The sequence below is a fragment of the Perissodus microlepis genome, chromosome 1 (genome assembly GCF_051167445.1).
Source record: "Perissodus microlepis isolate ML-2025 ecotype Zambia chromosome 1, ASM5116744v1, whole genome shotgun sequence".
In the NCBI taxonomy this organism is placed as follows: Eukaryota; Metazoa; Chordata; class Actinopteri; order Cichliformes; family Cichlidae; genus Perissodus; species Perissodus microlepis.
The window spans coordinates 10,917,051-10,935,587 of record NC_140461.1 but is presented as its reverse complement, the minus strand read 5'-3'; the positions used below and the strand labels follow the sequence as shown (position 1 = coordinate 10,935,587).

The 18,537-nt window shown below is 40.7% G+C and overlaps 1 protein-coding gene across 5 annotated transcripts in view; it reads right to left on the bottom strand.

Annotated features, from left to right (window-relative positions):
- The window catches only part of shf (Src homology 2 domain containing F), a 94,052-nt gene extending 79,476 nt beyond the window's left edge, over positions 1-14,576 (bottom strand). For 2 of the 5 annotated variants that reach the window (XM_084929855.1, XM_084929839.1), the window contains exon 1: positions 13,644-14,576. In XM_084929855.1, coding sequence (XP_084785981.1) covers positions 13,644-14,075 — 432 coding nt within the window. In that variant the 5' untranslated portion in view covers positions 14,076-14,576. The remainder of the gene's footprint in view (positions 1-13,643) is intronic. The other 3 variants (XM_084929832.1, XM_084929847.1, XM_084929823.1) reach the window with 3 other exon arrangements.
- Positions 14,577-18,537: the final 3,961 nt, after the last annotated feature.

Here is an 18,537-nt window from a genome sequence, read left to right as displayed (position 1 = left end):
CACAACATAATTATGGGTTCCTTGAATGTTTTGCTGCTGTGAATTCAAACAGCGGGAAAAATCCAATACAAACATCGTCCTGGTTTGTTTTTGCGCTGCAAAAGATATACATATTTACAGAAAAGCGAAATTAAAATTCAGGCAGTCTGATAAGTGACATCTTTGCAGCCCAAGAGACCCTAAAATTATGCATCAGATCCAGTATCATTACCATCTTGCACCTTCTTGCTTGAAAACAGCCATCGGTAATCATATTGTGTGGCAAATCCACTTCAGACACAGAAACTGCAAACACAGCCAAAATCTAAGAATAAGTAACCCTCATTAATAAAAAACTGGATTCTCCTTAATGGCAAACAAGTCCAGTAGATATCTTACTGTGGTTTACTTATTGCAGCAGAGTGACTCTTAAAGTGACTTTAAAAGGTGTATCATTCATTTACATAACTGCTTTACTCCAGATGAATTCACTTTAACACAATACAACTGCACAGCAATGTACGAGTACAAGCTAGAGCTCCCATGTTCACATAGCAAAAACTATACTATACTGTATGTTTACTCCTAGCAATGTGTTAGCAGAGCTCCCTGCTTGAACTCAATCACCTTACCACTTAATGCACCTTCATCATGGGCCAAAGGATGTTTGAGCACATTTCAGGAAATAATGGCAATCACTCAAGTAATGCGTGGAACCACACCAAATGCATGACATCATACTTTGCCTTTCCTGTTGACATAATGTAGGACAAATAAAGGCTGGGCACGAAACTTCTGACAGAGAGGGGATGGATGCAATCGTGGATAGAAACCAAAGCCATCATTTGAGATTCAAACACCATCCTTTGTTTTGCCAGAAGCTTGAATTTAATATTAATCAGTGTTGCAGTCTACCAGTGCTTAATGTTCAAGGCTTCAAAATGTTAGCTGTTTAACGAAGATAGTAGCATAGCACCGGTGGGCAGAGAAAGCAAAACATAAAACAGCTATGTGCAATCAGTGATAAGTGGGTCTTGAATTCTTCTTCTCTGCTTATCTGCAGGAGCTTTCAGTATTTCAAAAACCCTTTAAATAATTTAAAACGTTCTGTTTTGGAGCTACAATCAAGAAATCTGTTGGACGGATTAAAGGGATGCATCCACACTTGTGATTAACAGTACTATTAATCATGATCTCTCATTCCTGCTCATAAGTGCTTGTCATAATGATTTGCATGGTAAAGTGCATGTATATATGAGGCTCATAGCTGGGAAGTAAAAGGTTTTTCGGCATGTTGCTTGTGTTTGTATTTCAGTTAGAACCAACTAGTTTTCAGTCTCCCCACCAATATCAAATGAAACTAAGAAGTACTGATATATCGAGGTCATCAGTTAAGTTTCATTTTGAGTTGTGAGGCAAAATCTCATTAAAAAGAGTGACACTGAGCTGTTTGATAAATACCTCACGGAAAATTGTAGACTATATGATCATTATTATTAATTTGGTCTTTAGACCAGTAATGTGTACACGTATGGTATTTTATTGTGATCCATAAGCTGCTAAGAACATTATGAATTTCATCCCACGCAGGTCATTGTTTTGCACTTGGAGATCTCTAAACTACTCACAGTCAGATAAAGTCTATTTGGTGCCATCATACAAGCCCTGCAGTCCAATTCAAGATAGGACAGAGTAGGTGGTTAATATATCCAAATTGTTCCAATGTGTTCTTCTTGTCCCACTGCACTAATGACTACTTGTCAGTAGGAGGAACAAGGGGCTTTGAGGAGAGGGGTGCTAGAGAGCAGTGGCGTCGCCTGGGGACACACCATCTGCCTTGTGGCATGCCAGGGTGTGTCAGGACTGCAGCCAAGGCACACTTGTCATGAAAGTAAAATTCCCCCCTCAGCACAAGACTGCAGTGCCTCCATATATCAGGTCTTTGCTAAGCTGTGATGTAAGTCTATATAAATCTCACAAAGCCACCTGACGGGCTTAGGCCATGTCCCTGTGGTATCTAGGTCCTTTACTGGTCTGCAGCATAGAGAGAGAACTCACTCAATTACTTTCATTCCACAGTTCAGATTTCGGCTGGCCATGTCTTATACCTGCCAGAGCTCTGGCAGGTATAAGACATGGCCAAGGAGATAGCAACAGACTTCTTGAACTGCACTGCGGCTCTCAGGCAATGAAGCAGACTTCAAATCAGTGGGAACAGAGGGAGAACATTAGCAATGGAGGGAGGCTATAATAGGCACCTGCCACTTTGGCTCAATGTCCGTGATGCTAGAGCTTCTAGGATTACACTTTGATTTTACCCTGGTCTTCCATTAGAAGTGAGAAAACGCAGGCTGCGATCCTCCAGCAGTCTTGATGCATAATGTGTTTAGTCGGCTCATCAGATAATCAAGAACAAAAGAATCCAAACGAAAAAAAATAAAATCCACAAACTGCATTAGATGAAATTTGAGCACAAATGGTTTAAGGGCGACATAATAGATCGCTGAATACTGAGCAAGCTACATGTCCATTGTTGGCATTTTACAACCCTAATCCATCAGCAAATGGATGATTTTTTCAGGAAACAGAAAAAAAAAAAAGACTTTAACCATAAAAAAGAGGAAAATTGGGATTAACACCACTCCTGCTAAATAAATGCAAGCAGAGTGATGATATTAATGTCATATACACATGAAGAATAGAATGCATCAGAGGCTAGTCAGGGTTCAAGCCCTATGACTACCACAAAAGTCAGCAGGCTGCAGAAAGAGGGAGAAGGGAGAAAGAAAAAAAAAAAAACGAAAGAGGACTGACGTGTGTGATTTATGTCTTGCGCCACAAGGGATTTCAGCCACCGATAACCTAATACAAGTCTGTGCTTAGTGGGTCAATTGCATTAAGGCATTTCAAAAGGCTTCTTTGTTCTTGTTGTTCTTTTGTTCTTCGGTGTAACAAAAAAAGGAAAACATGCCACTATTTAAAGAACAGTCAAGTTAAAGAATATAGGAGGGGAGGGGAGAAAAGACAAAAGCTGAGGAGACACTATTGGAGACTGACTTGTATAAAGAATGCTTTCTCCTGTGGGGTGGAAAAAAATGTTCATGTAAATCCAAACTCAGCAAGCTGTACCTCATTGAAATGCCTCTGCTGATAGCTCTCCCACCTTATCGTTGTCTATAAACACAGGATGAATGCTGTGTGTGCAGTCATCCTAAGATAACGTGGCTACATTCCCCCCCCAAAGAACATACCAGTGAGAAACACTCCCTCAAGGCAATTTATTTAAGCAAAAGCGATCACAGGCTCTCTGTTGACATAACACAGTTACCATCAATAAGATACTTTTATGTTTCTAAGAAGCAAGCACAAATCTGGTTACATTTCATTGAAAGCCCCTTGTGTAGGCTGAGCTTTGCTGGGTTCTGCATCTCTCAAATAGATTAGGTAGATGGAAAACTGGCTTTGCCTCTAAAGGAGAGACGGTGCAGGAGTGCAGTTCCTACCATACAGACCTGACATTAATGAAACTTTATTGAAATGTTTCCTAAGAAACATGGTTGCTGTTAGAGCATTTTGCCTCTTTGGAAGCTATGAAGAGCGATGTGCATCCTTTAAAGGCCTGCTTAGGAGTCTGCAGGGGTACCTAATCAAATTAATATATTTGCTCTAAAGGCGCTGCCTTGCAATCAGTCACAAGCTACTGCAGTCCATGCAGCAATGAAGAGCACTTCAGTGGAAATAAACAAAAATTCTGTTTATTTCAAGGTGTGTTCATTTGATTTGCTTTTAATCTAATTGGAGAATCAGTCAAGTGCAGCAATTCAGTGTCAGTAAACATGCATCAGCAAGGCAAGAAAAAAAAAAAAATGGAGACTTCGAAGGAAACAAGATAAAAGCACCCCCCACACTTCTTCAGAGCATTTATAGCCTGATCAGGAGTCGTGCTGTAAAATAAACAGAAGCCCCTTTCATTTTCTTTTCATAGCACCATTTAGTGTACCAGCAGCTACTATTAGCATACTCAAAAATACTGCAGCCCATGCACAGCCATCAGTTGTGCACGTGTCGTCCTCAGACATCTGCATTGTGGGTGCTGACTTATTTATTACACCCCACCCCTGTTAAGATTTAGACCACATTAAAATGTTGTTCTGATCTCTGCACTCTTGCCCATGTGGAGCGGCTTTCGCACGCCAGCTAGGGTGAAGCTGGTTCTTTTGGCACAAGTGATTTAGGCTGTTGTTAATCATGGTTTGCATGGGAATGCTTCCAGATGCAGCAACGGCAAAACTGATATCATGCGTCACAATTCAGTGGAGAGACAATCCGGCAATGTAGAAAACAGTTGAGTCAGAAAGGAAGGGGGATGTAAAAGATATCAAGTACACCTGGATCGTCCCCATACCGGCACTGTGAGAGCACCATTAACTGTGCAGTGAAATAAAGACAGAGGAAGAAATACAACTGTCAACCACAACGACAGCAGATAAAAATGACAGAAGACGATGTTATTTTTACCTTTTTGTGATCTTTTTTCAGCTCAGAGTAGACGTTCTGGAAGTTCTTTGTGAGCTCATGAGTATCAACTTGGATAGTTGATACTCATGAGCAATGTGGACTGATAACGAACACTTTTGGGAGTGATGAAGGCCTTGCTGAAACCCATCTCAATGTGTGCATTTGTGCAACTTGTGCAGACACACTTGTGCAGTGTTTGTAGGTTTTAAATATGTATATCTGTATAGCGTGTGCCTTTATACTAAAGGTTTAACTATGTTCAGCAAGTCTAATCAGCTGCTAGTGACAACTTCTTGCACAACTGAGTATCAAATCATTTGCCTTCCTTATCCCATTTACAAATGGATTAGGATTCTCACAGATCCTAATTCAATAAGGGAGATTGACGGAATCCCATAGTGTAATTTTTGAAGTACTGCCTTTGTAGTGCACAGTTCTTTTTAGACATTATTACCTTCCCCAAAAGCATCTTTAAAAGCAAATGAGAGTAGGCTATAGAACCTCTACACAATACCAGTGCTTATTCTTACCCATTACACTGCATTTTGGTTGTACTTAACACAGAACACTGCAACCTCGACCACAATAACAGGGCAATTTAAACAATCGCTCCAATTAAAGCCGTCTTATGCCTTTTCCTAATTTTATGTAGAGTGCTCACAAAATTAACTTGAAACAAAAGCTTGTTCTCAGTGATTATAATAATTATTAAGCCAGTCATCATTAGCTAGTGAAAAAAAAATGTATGGCTTTTTGTATCGACTTGTTGGGGGAAGCTCAAAAAGTCAGAAGAAAGACAGTGTAAGACAAAAATTTGGTGGCATTTGAAAAAGGCAAAAAGTAAGGGTTTAAATTAAGATTCAGAAATCATCCAGACAAGCTACAATGTGACATTTAAGCCCCTAAACAATCAATTTTGCAGGTCAAAAAGTAAGTAGATATAAGCATGTTTTATGACATGGTCTCTTATATTAATTGCTCAAACAGGCTGCACCTGGCAAACAACATTTCCGGCAGATCTACTCCACGAATAGTATCCAGTGTGGATTATTTCACATATATAAAGAGCTAAATCTGCACCCCCACTTTTGGGCAATTACCTACTCTAACTTTCCTATTCTCCTGATAAATGCATATGCATAGTTTATTAGCAGAAAACACCTCAACCTGTCCCCAAGGATCCCCTTCATTGAAACGCACTCCACACAGCCACTTAAAAACTCCAGCGAGGGGAAGGGAGAGGGGGAGAGAGAAGCCAGCGGGTTGCACCCTGTAGAGGGGACGCTGCTTTTAATATGTGACAGATATTCAAGATTAAGTACTTGACGACACGCTTGACAAAATCCAATTTCCTTTCTCTGTCCCCATCCCCGTGTGATAGATTTATTGGCAGTGTTTCTGCTACATACACTAAGTGGGGCAGCACAAGAGTCAAGAATAATTCAGGTACTGTGATGGAATGTAGGAATTTTCATTAAATATGATAATCCTGTGCTAGTGTGAACAAACAATTTGTCCTCAACACTACAGGCATTACGATATAATGCCTCGGGTTTTAAGATATAAGAATAATTTAAGATGGAAAGAAAAAGTTGTCTGCCCACTGAATGTTTAAGTATGCTGGCATTTGCAGTGAAAATGCAATATGCTGCCATTTGATGGTTTTATCATGTACAAAAAACGCCATATTTTAGTGATAGCTTCTATAAGACAGAAAGTGGCAAACAGGAGAATATGGCTTCATGTAATAACATGATGGGATCCACAGGGAAAGAAGCTTTGATTATGAAAGTGTGATTCACTGAGCAGGGAGGAAAACAAAACGCACTGCTGGTGTGTGGCGTTAAACAAAGCTAGAAATGTTTTCACGTTATGTGAGGATGAGCTGACTGAGACTGGGAGCTCTGTGGCCTCAGATTGCCTCTGCTTGGTGAGGATGTACTAAGGTTGCTATACACTGCCCACTATGACAATAGAGCTAGCGCAGGGTGGAGTTCCATACCGCTGCTATTGCTACGCGGCTTCCCACCTCTCTAAGGAGCATAGCGAACGGCAAGAAAGGCTATGTTCAGATGGTTGAGGAACAGTCACTACTCTGTTTCCACAAAGTTATGTGCCTTTTGCCACTTGAAACTTTCAGAATTCTCAAGTAAAAACAGCCACCAGGAGCATTTTATTAAAAGAGGGAAAAGCAGAATAGGCAGCCAGAAAAGAGGGGCAAGCACAAACTTGTCAAGTTAAAAAGGGAATGTCACCAAGTTGTAAACACTTCCTGTCAGGAAGGGAGCACTTCCTTAATCCTGGAGCAACCAAGCCACTCTGCATTTTCTACCATACAACTTCAGACAGTGGTTTAATTCTATTCCTTTAATCTTATCACCAAAACTACTGAGTAAAAAAACTAACTAATTTTAAGAAACAAAAGGAGTAAAACACTATCTTGTCTGCATAAATGATGCAGTAGCATTACAGCAGTTCTATTTCTTTTACTCAAATCTTCTCTCATTCAAAGAATGCATGAAATGAAAAGTCTGGAATCCCGCTCAGAAGAAATGGAAGTGTTCGGCTTCCTGGTGGGCACTTAGATCACAGGGCAGCTCTGTTTGCAAGACGGAAGTCTGGCTGCCTCCTGCAGTGTGACACAAAAACAACAGCAGCCACTTGCATGCACCAAATTAGAAAAGAAAAGAAAAGAAAAGAAAAAAAGCAAATCAGTCTATCTCTAGGACCTCTACAGCAAGGCAAAAAAAATAACTATTTGGTTACAGATGAAGTTTGCATGGCTTTTAAATCAGAGTTAGAGTGAGCTTGCAAAAATACGGCAAAAAGCCACTGCTTTATGCAAATTCTCTCTTTGTGTCTCAGATGGCATGCAAACTCATTTGTTTCTCTTTTAATCTGTGTGTGACGATCTGCCTGCAGACCAGGGCTGCCTGCTTGTACACTCGGCTACACACACTGTCATTAAACAAAACAGAGCCATGTGTCTACAACTCCCCAGCCGCCAGAGCTGCAGCACTAGTCTGCAGGCTAATTGTGACCTGGTGGAACTATACGACTGATGTTTCGGCGCAAAGCTGGAAAAAGAAAATCGAGCAACAAACACAACAGACTCCATCGGGACTCTTTAAAGTGGGAGGAGGGTTCCCTGTTGGAGAGAAAAGAAAATGAGCAAACAATGGCTAAGGGCCATTATTCCCAAAGCCTACAACTTTTATGCACACGTGGTGGGATGGCTGGGGAAAGAAAAAAAACAAAAAACCCACCTTAGCCATGGCTAGTTATTACACTCAATGATGTTAGATTACAATAGGGCTGCCACAAACGATTATTTTGATAGTCGACTAGTCACCGATTATTTTTGCGATTAGTCGACTAATCAGATCATCATCCATTGTACGTAAAACGTACAGCTTATTGCACCAGCAGCATCTGCTCTTATATAACTATCATTAGCTTACAGCTGTAAGTGTTTAAGGTTTGTGCTAACTAAAAATAAAGGCAAGATGATAGTTTATTAAATTTTAATGAAATCTGCAGATTGTTTCGGTGAAGTTTAATAAACTCCTTGCTATCTAAAATATAACAGGACACCGGAGTAAATTCTCCAGCATCTCACACTTCTGATAATCAGCTGTCTGCTTGACGTTTATTCAGCTGTGTAAAAACTATAACTTTAATCTCAGCCAAACCGATTTACTCAGGAACAAATAAAATACTAAAAAAAAAGCAAAACAATAACATTTTGAAGTTATCTAAGTGACTCATATATGTTTAACCTGAGTAGCGAAAGACGGCGGTGGGTTTGAAAACGATTTGCCGGGAGTCCGGTGTTCTCACGGCTCTAGTGAGCCTTGCTCCCGGCTAACTATCGAGCTAGTGGGTAACAGACGTCTCCGAAAACGTCGGAGCGCTTTTGAAAATATGTGGTGTCTTGATAAACTGAGCAGATATTTGAGGTTTACACAGCTACATTCTCGCCTGAAAATATGTTAAACGTTTATTTTGTGACCCAGAAAGAATAATAAGAGTAATATTAAAACTAACTAGCTGCCGCCATTGTTGGAAACTGAGCTGGGCTGCGCTATGAATTCTGGGACAGAGCTACTTCTTCTTCGGGGTTTAACGGCAGCTGGCATCCTTGTACATGCAGTGCTGCCATCTTCTGTTTCAGTCCGTTATTACACTCTTAAATCCTACTACTTATTCCTGCGTCTTTTGGGATCTTACAAAGCTTCAAACGACGTGTCGACTATTAAATCAGTCGTCGACGATTTTGATAGTCGACGTAATCGTGACTAGTCGACTAATCGTGGCAGCCTTAGATTACAATGCTATGATGTAAATGAAATGGGATTTGTGTTTCCACCAAAATGATATCTTGACAAAAAGCAAAACCTTTCCATGCTTTAAAAGAGTAACTGTTACATGATGGCTCACATCTTCCACAACAAGATGACCTCATACTGTTTCAGACGAGGTGGAGCTTAAACATTTGAGTTGTTAAACTCAGTGATCCTTCCTTCCGTTCAAAGAGCCCTTCTAAGATTCTTGTTCAGGTCAGGAATGCATTGTAAAGCTCTGTTATCAACAACAATAGAGCATAGAAACGGTGAGTATAAAAAATGTTTGGAATGAAAGACTACATCTGTGGCAGAGGGCAAATAAAACTTATTATTGGACAGTATGATTTAAAAAAAATGCTGTAGATGCTTAGCATAACTCAGGAAATTCAAGGCATTCCTGAGCCCTTTAGTGGATACATGGGTCAAAGTGGAAATGAAGAAAACACTCTTACAATCAAGCTTGGCAGATCTCACCAGTAACATCACTGTCTAGTCCTCACTGCTATGATTCAGAAAAGCCATAACAACACGCAAACTTAATTATGTGACACAGTTTAACACAATTTATCAAAATAGTGAGTCACAATATGCCCGCAACTACCGAGCATGATTATGAGAAACAGCAGCTGCAAAACACAAGACAGCACGACACAGCTTTCACACCAATCTGTTGATTATTTCAACTTGGGCATAAAACTGTCACAGCAGTGGAAAAATACTTAAAAAAAAAACAACAAAAAACACCACATCCCTTTTTAGTGCTGCTATACAATAATTCCATTATACTATATTTATTCAACAATTCAACATACGAAAGACATGACTTTAAGATATATTCTTCCAACTGAGCGAACACAAATAGGTTTGTGAAAGACTAGAGAAACAGCTGCCAAACCGCACTGCTCCGACAACCAGTCAGGCCTGCTATCAACCTCGCCAGCCTCCGTCTGATACAAAAAGCCAGAGAACTGCAAGTAAAAGGTGAGCTATAACAAAACATGATGGGCTCTCATGTTTTCATCCATTTTCTGGCTCCCTGAAGAAAAGCACTCTCGCAGACCCAGGTGATATTGATGTTTGTGCTTGACATTTTTCCTATCACTGGCAGAGATGAGACCGTGAAAGGCCAGTGGGATGCATTTATACAACTCCACTGATGTCTGGAGTGCCAGGGTGAAAGGCCAAGCGGAAATATTCAGGGTGTGGGGAAATGAAGCTGAGCGGAGATTAAACATGCACTACCGGCAGTGTAATGTGCATGCAGTCCAGACAGTCTGACCAATGCAAAAGACAAGGAAATGTGTTGGTAGAAGAATATGAACTCGTACCAAGTTTGATATTTTTGCATTCCCGACCTTTTTATAGTAATACAATCCCTAAACTTTACCCCAAGACAACAGCTATACGTGAATGCTATGGTAAAGTAAAAAAAAGAAGAAATAGCACATTAACTTTTCCCAAGCTGATCATTTTTAATGCATATGGCTGATAAGATTGGATTTTAACCCTAGTAAATGTAGGAATCTCTGTGTATCAGTCTCTCATTGCGTTTATCGACAACTGTTCACCAATCCAGTTCAGATACAAGGGAACGTATTAATGGGAACTTGAGTAAAAGCAGTGACAAGTGATTTTTTTTTTTTTTTTGGGGGGGGGGGGGGGGGGCTGGGGGCTGTACCATCTGTTGGTAATGGAAGACACTAGCAGCACATAGTACGTTCTTATATCCTCCAAGAATGCGAAAAACACTACCGATCTTGGGAGGGTATAACACAGTTTTTTCTCCTCCAGCAAAATCTATTGAAATTCAGAGTGAGGTCTTGTAAAAAGGTGCACAGAAGGAAAATAAGCATAGAGGATATCTGTCTATCCAGATGCCTCTGCAGGCTGCACAACAACTGTCTGCAAGACTGATCCAACTACTCATTTCTATAGACAGAAATACAAGCTGGCTTGTGGGATCATTGAATCAAAAGGTACTACGGGCAGTAAAAAGAGCCAAAGTTAGATGGAACAGCCATTTCTCAGGTGCATTGACAGATACCGATGATGACAGGCACCACTCCGCCCAGATGGAGCACCCTGTCAGTTCTCCGTTATTGCTTTTGTTTACACATTTTCAAATGGAGCTCATCACCACTTTTGGGTGTCCTTGAGAGAAGTTAAGTTAGTGCTGAGTAGAGCAATGAGCTGGGAGATGAGGCCTTTAATTATCTCCAAGGCAGGATGATAATTGATCATCTCTCTCAGCTCACTGTACCATGAAGGGCTTGGCATCATTAAAAACAAAATGCATCACAATACTTTGAAAATATAAATCTATGAGTTAAACGCCATAGTCTGCATAAAACTCCATGTTAAAAGTGCAAATCAAAGTGAGCGCAAAAAGATTATTTGAAATTTTATGAGATGAAATGGGACACTTTGAAATTGTAAGAACAGATGCAGTGTTCTCACTTCAGAAAATTCACTCCACTCTGCTATTGGCATTTCAGGCATTAGGCAAGCAGTGATATAATTAGAATTCATGAGTCAAGTAATTAAAACATCAATGTAACTGAGCAGTGCTGTTAAGACACTTCTGTGCTTTTTACAGAGTCTCCTAGCAGTCAGCATTTAGTCTGCAGCAAGAAAAATAACTATCACTATGACTGGGAATCTACGCTTAGATATGTGCTACAAGGTGGAAACACACTTCTTTTTCTTATTATGCAGATACCCCTACGTTTGTGGTAACACAATGCCTAAAGAAAAATAGCTATGAAACTGTTAAACACGATGAATTCACAAAGACGACCACCTACCTTTAACCTCTTAACATTAGGCTTACTGCAGAGATTGATGGAACACACAACTTCATTAACAGCATTTTTAAAATCCTCACCAGGAGAATCCCTTTAACAAGGATTTACAAACAATTACCGTGGCCGGCAACAGCCGGAAAAGAAATCCTCAGCTTCCACACAAAATGTAATCCTCACAAAAGCCTCACAATGCTCTTTCAGGAAGTTAAGGAGCGTAGCTTACGGCATTTCAAGGGCTTTTCTCCAAATTTCTCATCCATCATTTAGAGAAGTAAATATATGGGACATACCCGTGCCCGTGTTTTTTTGCGGGAGAAAGATTTGTGAAACAGTGTAATATTTTTTGGCGGCTATTTTTGCTACTTCATCTCACTCCTCTCTCCGTTACTGCACATTTTTATTGAAACTTCATCACCTGACAAGAAAGCCTTAAAAACCTTCTCTTGACATACTGCTTAAGCTCCCCAGCTGTCAGTATTGATTTAGCTCATCTATAACACCAAACATGCTTCTCGGCGTGAGGTATTTAGCCCATACTATGCCATCAATTGTCTGTACATTAAAGCCATGTGTGCACATATGGGGAGAGAGGTGAAGCGCAGATGCAAGTGTAATTCTAAATTAGTGAGATCTAAATAAGCTTCAATTAACAAGAGACAACTGTAATTTCTTTAATCAGCTAGAACAGCTGCAGTGCCTGGTTAAAACTGTGCATTTTCATTTCCTGCTTTTTCTTCTGATAACACATAGCTGCCTGATTCTCAAACCGGCATACCAAGTTAATGAGGTCTGATAAAAAACAGGAAAAAAGAAAACGAGCTGACAGTGTGGGAAAACAAACACTGAAACTTAATATCATTTTATGAGTTTCACTTGGTTCCTGTTTTTTGTGTTGAGGGTATATGGGAAATTCAGGGGATGGTAACAATCTTCTTGCGCGTCATTAAATCTGGACTTCCTTCGCGCAACACTCTTGTGGCAGGCTGCAGACACACTGGAGTATAAATGAAAGTGTTGAACACTCCAAATGTCACAAGACAAGTGTGAAAGGTGCTGGAGGAAGTAACATGCAGGTGAAGCCAAGAGGCACGCAAAAATGTTACAAGAGAGGTGACTGAGGCGTGCTCTGAGTTAAGAGCACAGGTTTCAGTTAACAAGGTATGCAGAGACTGAAAATATTCTTAAACTGGATCAATCTCATAAAACCACACGTCCTTACGCCCACTAATACCAAACATCTCAGCTTTCTCCAAATAAACCCAGTGCATGGATTCCTGAGAAGCCTGGCATGACAGCATGCTCCAAGGCACAGCGTGTTGTCTGGCTGTCAGTCTCCACATTCACTCTGAGAAAGTTAAAAAAGCAAAAGGTGCGAAGTATGTGCTGGCAGAGCCAGGAGAGGATCAAATTAGAGCATAATATATCCATAAACTCATCGCAAGTAATTTCCCTCTAAGACAGCAGGCTTTACTTCAATGAACATTCGCTAAATTGGTCTGTCTAGCTAAACAAGATTAGATTAAAGTTAAATTAAAGCCACTGTGTCTAGTCGAGATCACAGTTGCTCGAGAAGAAGCTACAGATGGGCTGACAGCAGTGCGTCTGCACGTGAAGGCTCAAAAGGTGAGCGAAAGATCATTTTTGCATTAAAATGAAAACCGGGCATATCAGCTGACAAACTGAGCTATTTATCATACGGGATACAGTCTCTGTGGTGTAGCTTAGACATTTTACAGGGGCTGATGTCGCAATTCTGGTGGAAAGCCGTTGTGCGATTGTGATAACAAGTTCTGCCGGTTGTGACGATTAATTCCTCACAGCAGTAAAGTGCCATGTTCACGACACACGTTTTCCCTTGAGTAAAGTTTTAAACGAAATAGCTCTAATTTGGTTTTGAGGGAAACGATTTGTTCACATACAAATATTAGTGGGGGGCAGAAAGTTGTTGCTCTGTATACGACTCGGGGGCAGGCTGAAAGGACCAAACTTTACCCACCTTCTCCTTGTTGTCGAGGTCCGAGGGAGGTGAAGTAGGAGATTTAACGCTCCCTACGGGGACAGCCTGGGTGACCGTGACACCCCCGCCGGGAGCTGGGCTGCTCTTTTCGATTGTTTCCACCTTGATAAGTCGGTGCTTTGGTGACACATACTTGATATCCGGTGGCCCCACAGTGTTCAAGCTCGGGGGGAATGAGATATTTCCACCTGGAGTGTACGGATCCTCGAAATCCAGGTCCTTTTGTAGTTTGTAGGCAGCGAGGATGTCCGGCTGAGCGGGACTTGGAAAGGTGGTCCCGGAGCTTGTTTGTTGGAAGCCAGGCGCACCGGGCACACCGGTGTGACAGTGTCTGTAGTCCGGTTTCGGAGGAGCCGGTGGTGGTGTTTTGGTAGTTTTGAATCCTAGGTGCTCCTTGAACCACTTGGCCATGCTGCCAGTTCATCGCTCTCAAATCAATTCATGTAGTTTAGTTCCACCTTTCGTGCCAGAGCAGCCCGAGTCTGGTCATCAGTGAGGGATTCTCGGGTCACACGCGGCCAGCCGACTGGCTTCGGAGCGTGTCGCCAGTCTCGTGCGACTCTGGCGGTCCAAAGAGGACTGCGCGAGCCGGCCAAAGAATAGCTACAGGCACTTTCTGATCTGCCCTGCCGCAACTCTGTCCCCGTCACACACACGCACACACTCTCGCGCGCACACACGCTGCTGTCGCTCTAAGCGCTCGGCAGCGACCCACGTCAGGTTTAAGCAACATACGAGCGCTTGTGCAAGAGGAACACACGCCCCCCACTCCTCCACAACCTGCCCTCCCTACCTGAGAACACTGCACTGCCACCTACCGGACTTCGGGAAGCTTATCGTAACCGTCGAAAGCACAATCGCACCTCTGTGTACTAACCAAGAAGAGTCTAATCTCTAGCTTGTCTCTCTATTGGCATCCATGAGGACATGTTCTGGTAAATGCAGAGCATGTCTGAGCTTCTGGGTGTGAGGCAGCCGTTGAATAACACAGGGAGGTTTCTGAAACTTACTGCTGGTCCTTGATAATACTTGATGAATCGCTTGCTGCCATATAGTTGGAACAGTTTATGTTGACTTTGAGGTAGCTTACCAGTGAAATTGAGGTATTAAAATAAATAGGACCTGTCCCATTCTTGTGCAGTTGTCCAGACATATAAAGCAGTATTAAAAAGAGACCCTTTTTCACCAGTGGAGTTCAAGGGTAAACTGTCATTTGCTTATTCTTGTTGCTCTTTTGTCCAGATGGCCACTGCAGTGTGTTTTAATTGCAAACTGCATTGCAAATGACCAGCCAGAGTCTGAATTAAAATTGCGTACCTTCCTGCTAAGTCCATTATACAAATCCACAGGTAGAGGATGTGATTTGTTTAAAGCAACAATACAAGTAAACATCTCTCTCCAATGTGTCTTTCAATCTATTTGACTGATAGGGTTTTGGGGCCACAACACTAATTGCCTTTGCAATAGGGGGACAGATGAAAAAAAAAGTCCCATTCCACCTCCCAGAGACAGCAACAGTCTGCATTAATGGGAGTCCTGGCTGCAGCGCAGCAGGTTTTTATGAAGCAATATTTCTTTTTAATAACACCACACACATAGCCTTGAGCAAGTCATGGTGTGCAGATCAGAGTTTAACCCTGGCAGGCCCCTGGGAGAGACAACTCCATGCTCTAGAGATCAAAACTAAATCTATTATTTCTGTCCTGAAATTCTGCCATTTCTGCACAATCGACTTGCAAAAAAAAAAAAAAAAAAAAAAATCTGACCATTGTAATTCCCGTGCACTTTACGAGGACAATTTTACCTTGCCGCCAGGGCATTGATCTGATCAGCTAGTGTATTATGCATTTAAAAAATCTTTAAAAGACAAGGAATGGGTTGGGATAGGCTTAGTTATTGCAGCACTGTTCTTTTATTTCTGGGAAAAATAGTCTTTCAAACAAAAGAAGACAATGATTTAGGCCTCAGGTATATTTCAAGTTTGCCTTTACAGTACACACTGCATGTTTAACTGCTCTGCTGCATTTATCCGGACTCACAATGTAATAAGTACAGAGGGTGATGCTAGCTAATAACCTGTCTCCTCCTATAGGTCTAAGAGGATCTGTGTTAGGCAAGAGCAGGTGTGTCATTTAGGTTGCCAGGCTTGATATTACAGATCCTTTGTCCCACTGCTGCAAACGCATTCACCAGTTTTCTCCGGCTGCCTTCAACAACACTATTTAAAATGCAAACCCTGTAATCCAGCACCTCATAGGATTCAAATAGAGTCTTATGGAACCTTCAAAAGCAGGGTTTGATAAAAATTAATTTCTGAAGATATTGTATTGAGGCTGCAGCCTCCCCACAGCCCTGGTGAATAAGCTGAAGAAAGCTGATGTACGTATGGATGGATATATAGGATCCTGCTTAAACCACAGTATTAAAACCAGAATGTGTCAGAAATGTTGGTAGTTTATTGGCAAAAATATCAATACTTCTCACAAGAACAGACAGAAAACCCTTTCATACTTACAGAAGTGACAACCCCTTCTTTCAAAGAAATGGACTGAGTCAGAATTTCGGCAGTGTTTGATTAATATGCTAAACTGTAGATTCTTACATTCCCACATTTGCATTTAATCTAAAAGGGAATCTGTTATTCTAGTGATCTTGATACTGCACAAGTTATTTGCTGTCTAAATGAACTGCGAGTATCATCAACAAAGTGCTACTAATTAAAAACAAGTTACTTAGAGGATCTGGTGCAAACTTTCCTTTCATCGAGGTGACAGTAATAGGGGTGTTAGCATGGCAGGATTTTCATCTACAGAGTTCAGACAAGATGACAGCTTAGGTTTGCTCCAGGTGAATATTAATGCATTCAGGAGTTACTGCTGGCAACTCAAATGTTTGATATGCAGTGCAAGACATATGACAAGTTTATTTTCCTCTTTACATCTGCTGGCTCTGAAAATGTGGGAAGAGAAAATGCCCCAGTGACGGCTGAAAAAAAATAAGAAAAACTTTAAAAAGTCATATCAACTAAATATGAAACTAGGCTACGTATTCTCCATTTTTATATTTTTAGAGTTTAATTTAACTTAATGTTTTGTGTTAAGATACAACAGTTTTTTATAGACAGTTCAGCATCTTCTGAGCTCACTGTTTTCATTATTGTAATTGCATATTTTATTATCACAACAGCTCAGCAATAACTACTCGCAAATCCTTTAAAAATGTTTTTGGTAGCATTTAAGCTATGCATACGAAAAGCAGCTGGTAATCCTTCTCACTTATGCTGTGAATCTGTGAAATAAACCAGCTGAAAAGAAATTACCGTATGTGAAAAATTGCTGAGGAAATAACTGAAGCACTCTATATAAATATGTATGTTTATGTTCAGTTTGACTAATACATTTCTCAGTAGTAATGAGCAAAATCCAAGATGACATGAAAACAGCTTAAAAGAATCCTAATCATATTTGCATGCAAAACACACTGTTGTCATGCTAAATTGTGCTGTAGCACACAAGACCATTGTTGGCTTCCTGACACCTAAAATAAATGTAGCAAACACACACACACACACACACACACAAAAAAAAAATCAATGTAATGTTTATTTTTCTCTGCTTTGCATTTTCTAAATGGTTCTCACTCTTTACTTTCTTATTCATGCTTTTTCATGCACCCACACTGGCACATATACACCGTGTTCTCACCACCACTGCTTTTTTTGTTTGTTTTTAAAAAATCTAAGTCCACCAGGTCTCTTTTGCTAAATAAACACTAAAGTTTACTGTCCATCAACAACAAGATCCTCAAGCAAAAAAAAAAAAAAAAAAATCAATATCTTATTGCTCATGTAGACAGCGGAAGACAGTTTTCGGACTGTGAAGCTCCCATTGTGAATGTACTGCAGGAACAGTTTGAAATGAAGTGAAGCAGTTGCTGATAAACAGAAAGTATGCTTAACATAACTTGTTGCCCTACTGAGGACCGGTTAAACACTGAAGTTAAACCATTGCTTTCAACCATAATCAGTAGGGAATCAGTAGAGAAACATACAGTAGCTAATCCATTATCTTTACAAAGATATCCACTGGTACAGATTTAGTAGTATTAAACACATGACACCAGTCAAATATAGGCTTTAATCCAGTATATAACATGTCTAGAGACTCTACATTATGAAATGTCAAAATGAAATTTAAGATACAACCTCTACAAGTTCAGTGCCCAAACCAAAAATGGAGTTCGGAACAAAAGTGATGAAATATATACAGAAGAGGTTAGAGCACCAATACATGCATGCTATTCTGTGGGGTTTCATCCCTTGTGTCTCTGTGTGCGTCAGTGTTTTGCTTTTTTTTTTTAGTCTGACTGTGCTTGCTTTCCCATGGCTGTCAATCAGAACGAACACTGGGAGCTTAAAAGCTACCTCCTTTAGCAACAGCATGTATGTCATCTTTGAATGTTAAAGAAACGATGGCTGCTGCAGACCGGTGCTCTGAATGCATTATAATTATAATTACTATAATTACTAATTTGACTTAAATGTGGGTCTTTCCATCTGTTCAGACGTAGGTGGGGATGTACATTATATAAACAATGTTGGACTCTGTAGTTTTCTCTGGTCCCCTCCCCAATCAGACCAGACCAGGAGTGACATGTTTAGCCGCATGTTCTCCTTAAATTGCTGGCTGTCTGAGTGGTGTCCAAAAAACGATGTGGGCTTCATAGATAATTGGCAAACCTTCTGGAGGAAAACTGGTTAGGAGAGACGGCATCCATCCCACTTTGGATGGAGCAGCTCTCATTTCTAGAAATATGGACAAATTTATTAAACCCCCCAAAATATGACTATCCAGAGTTGGGACCAGGAAGCAGA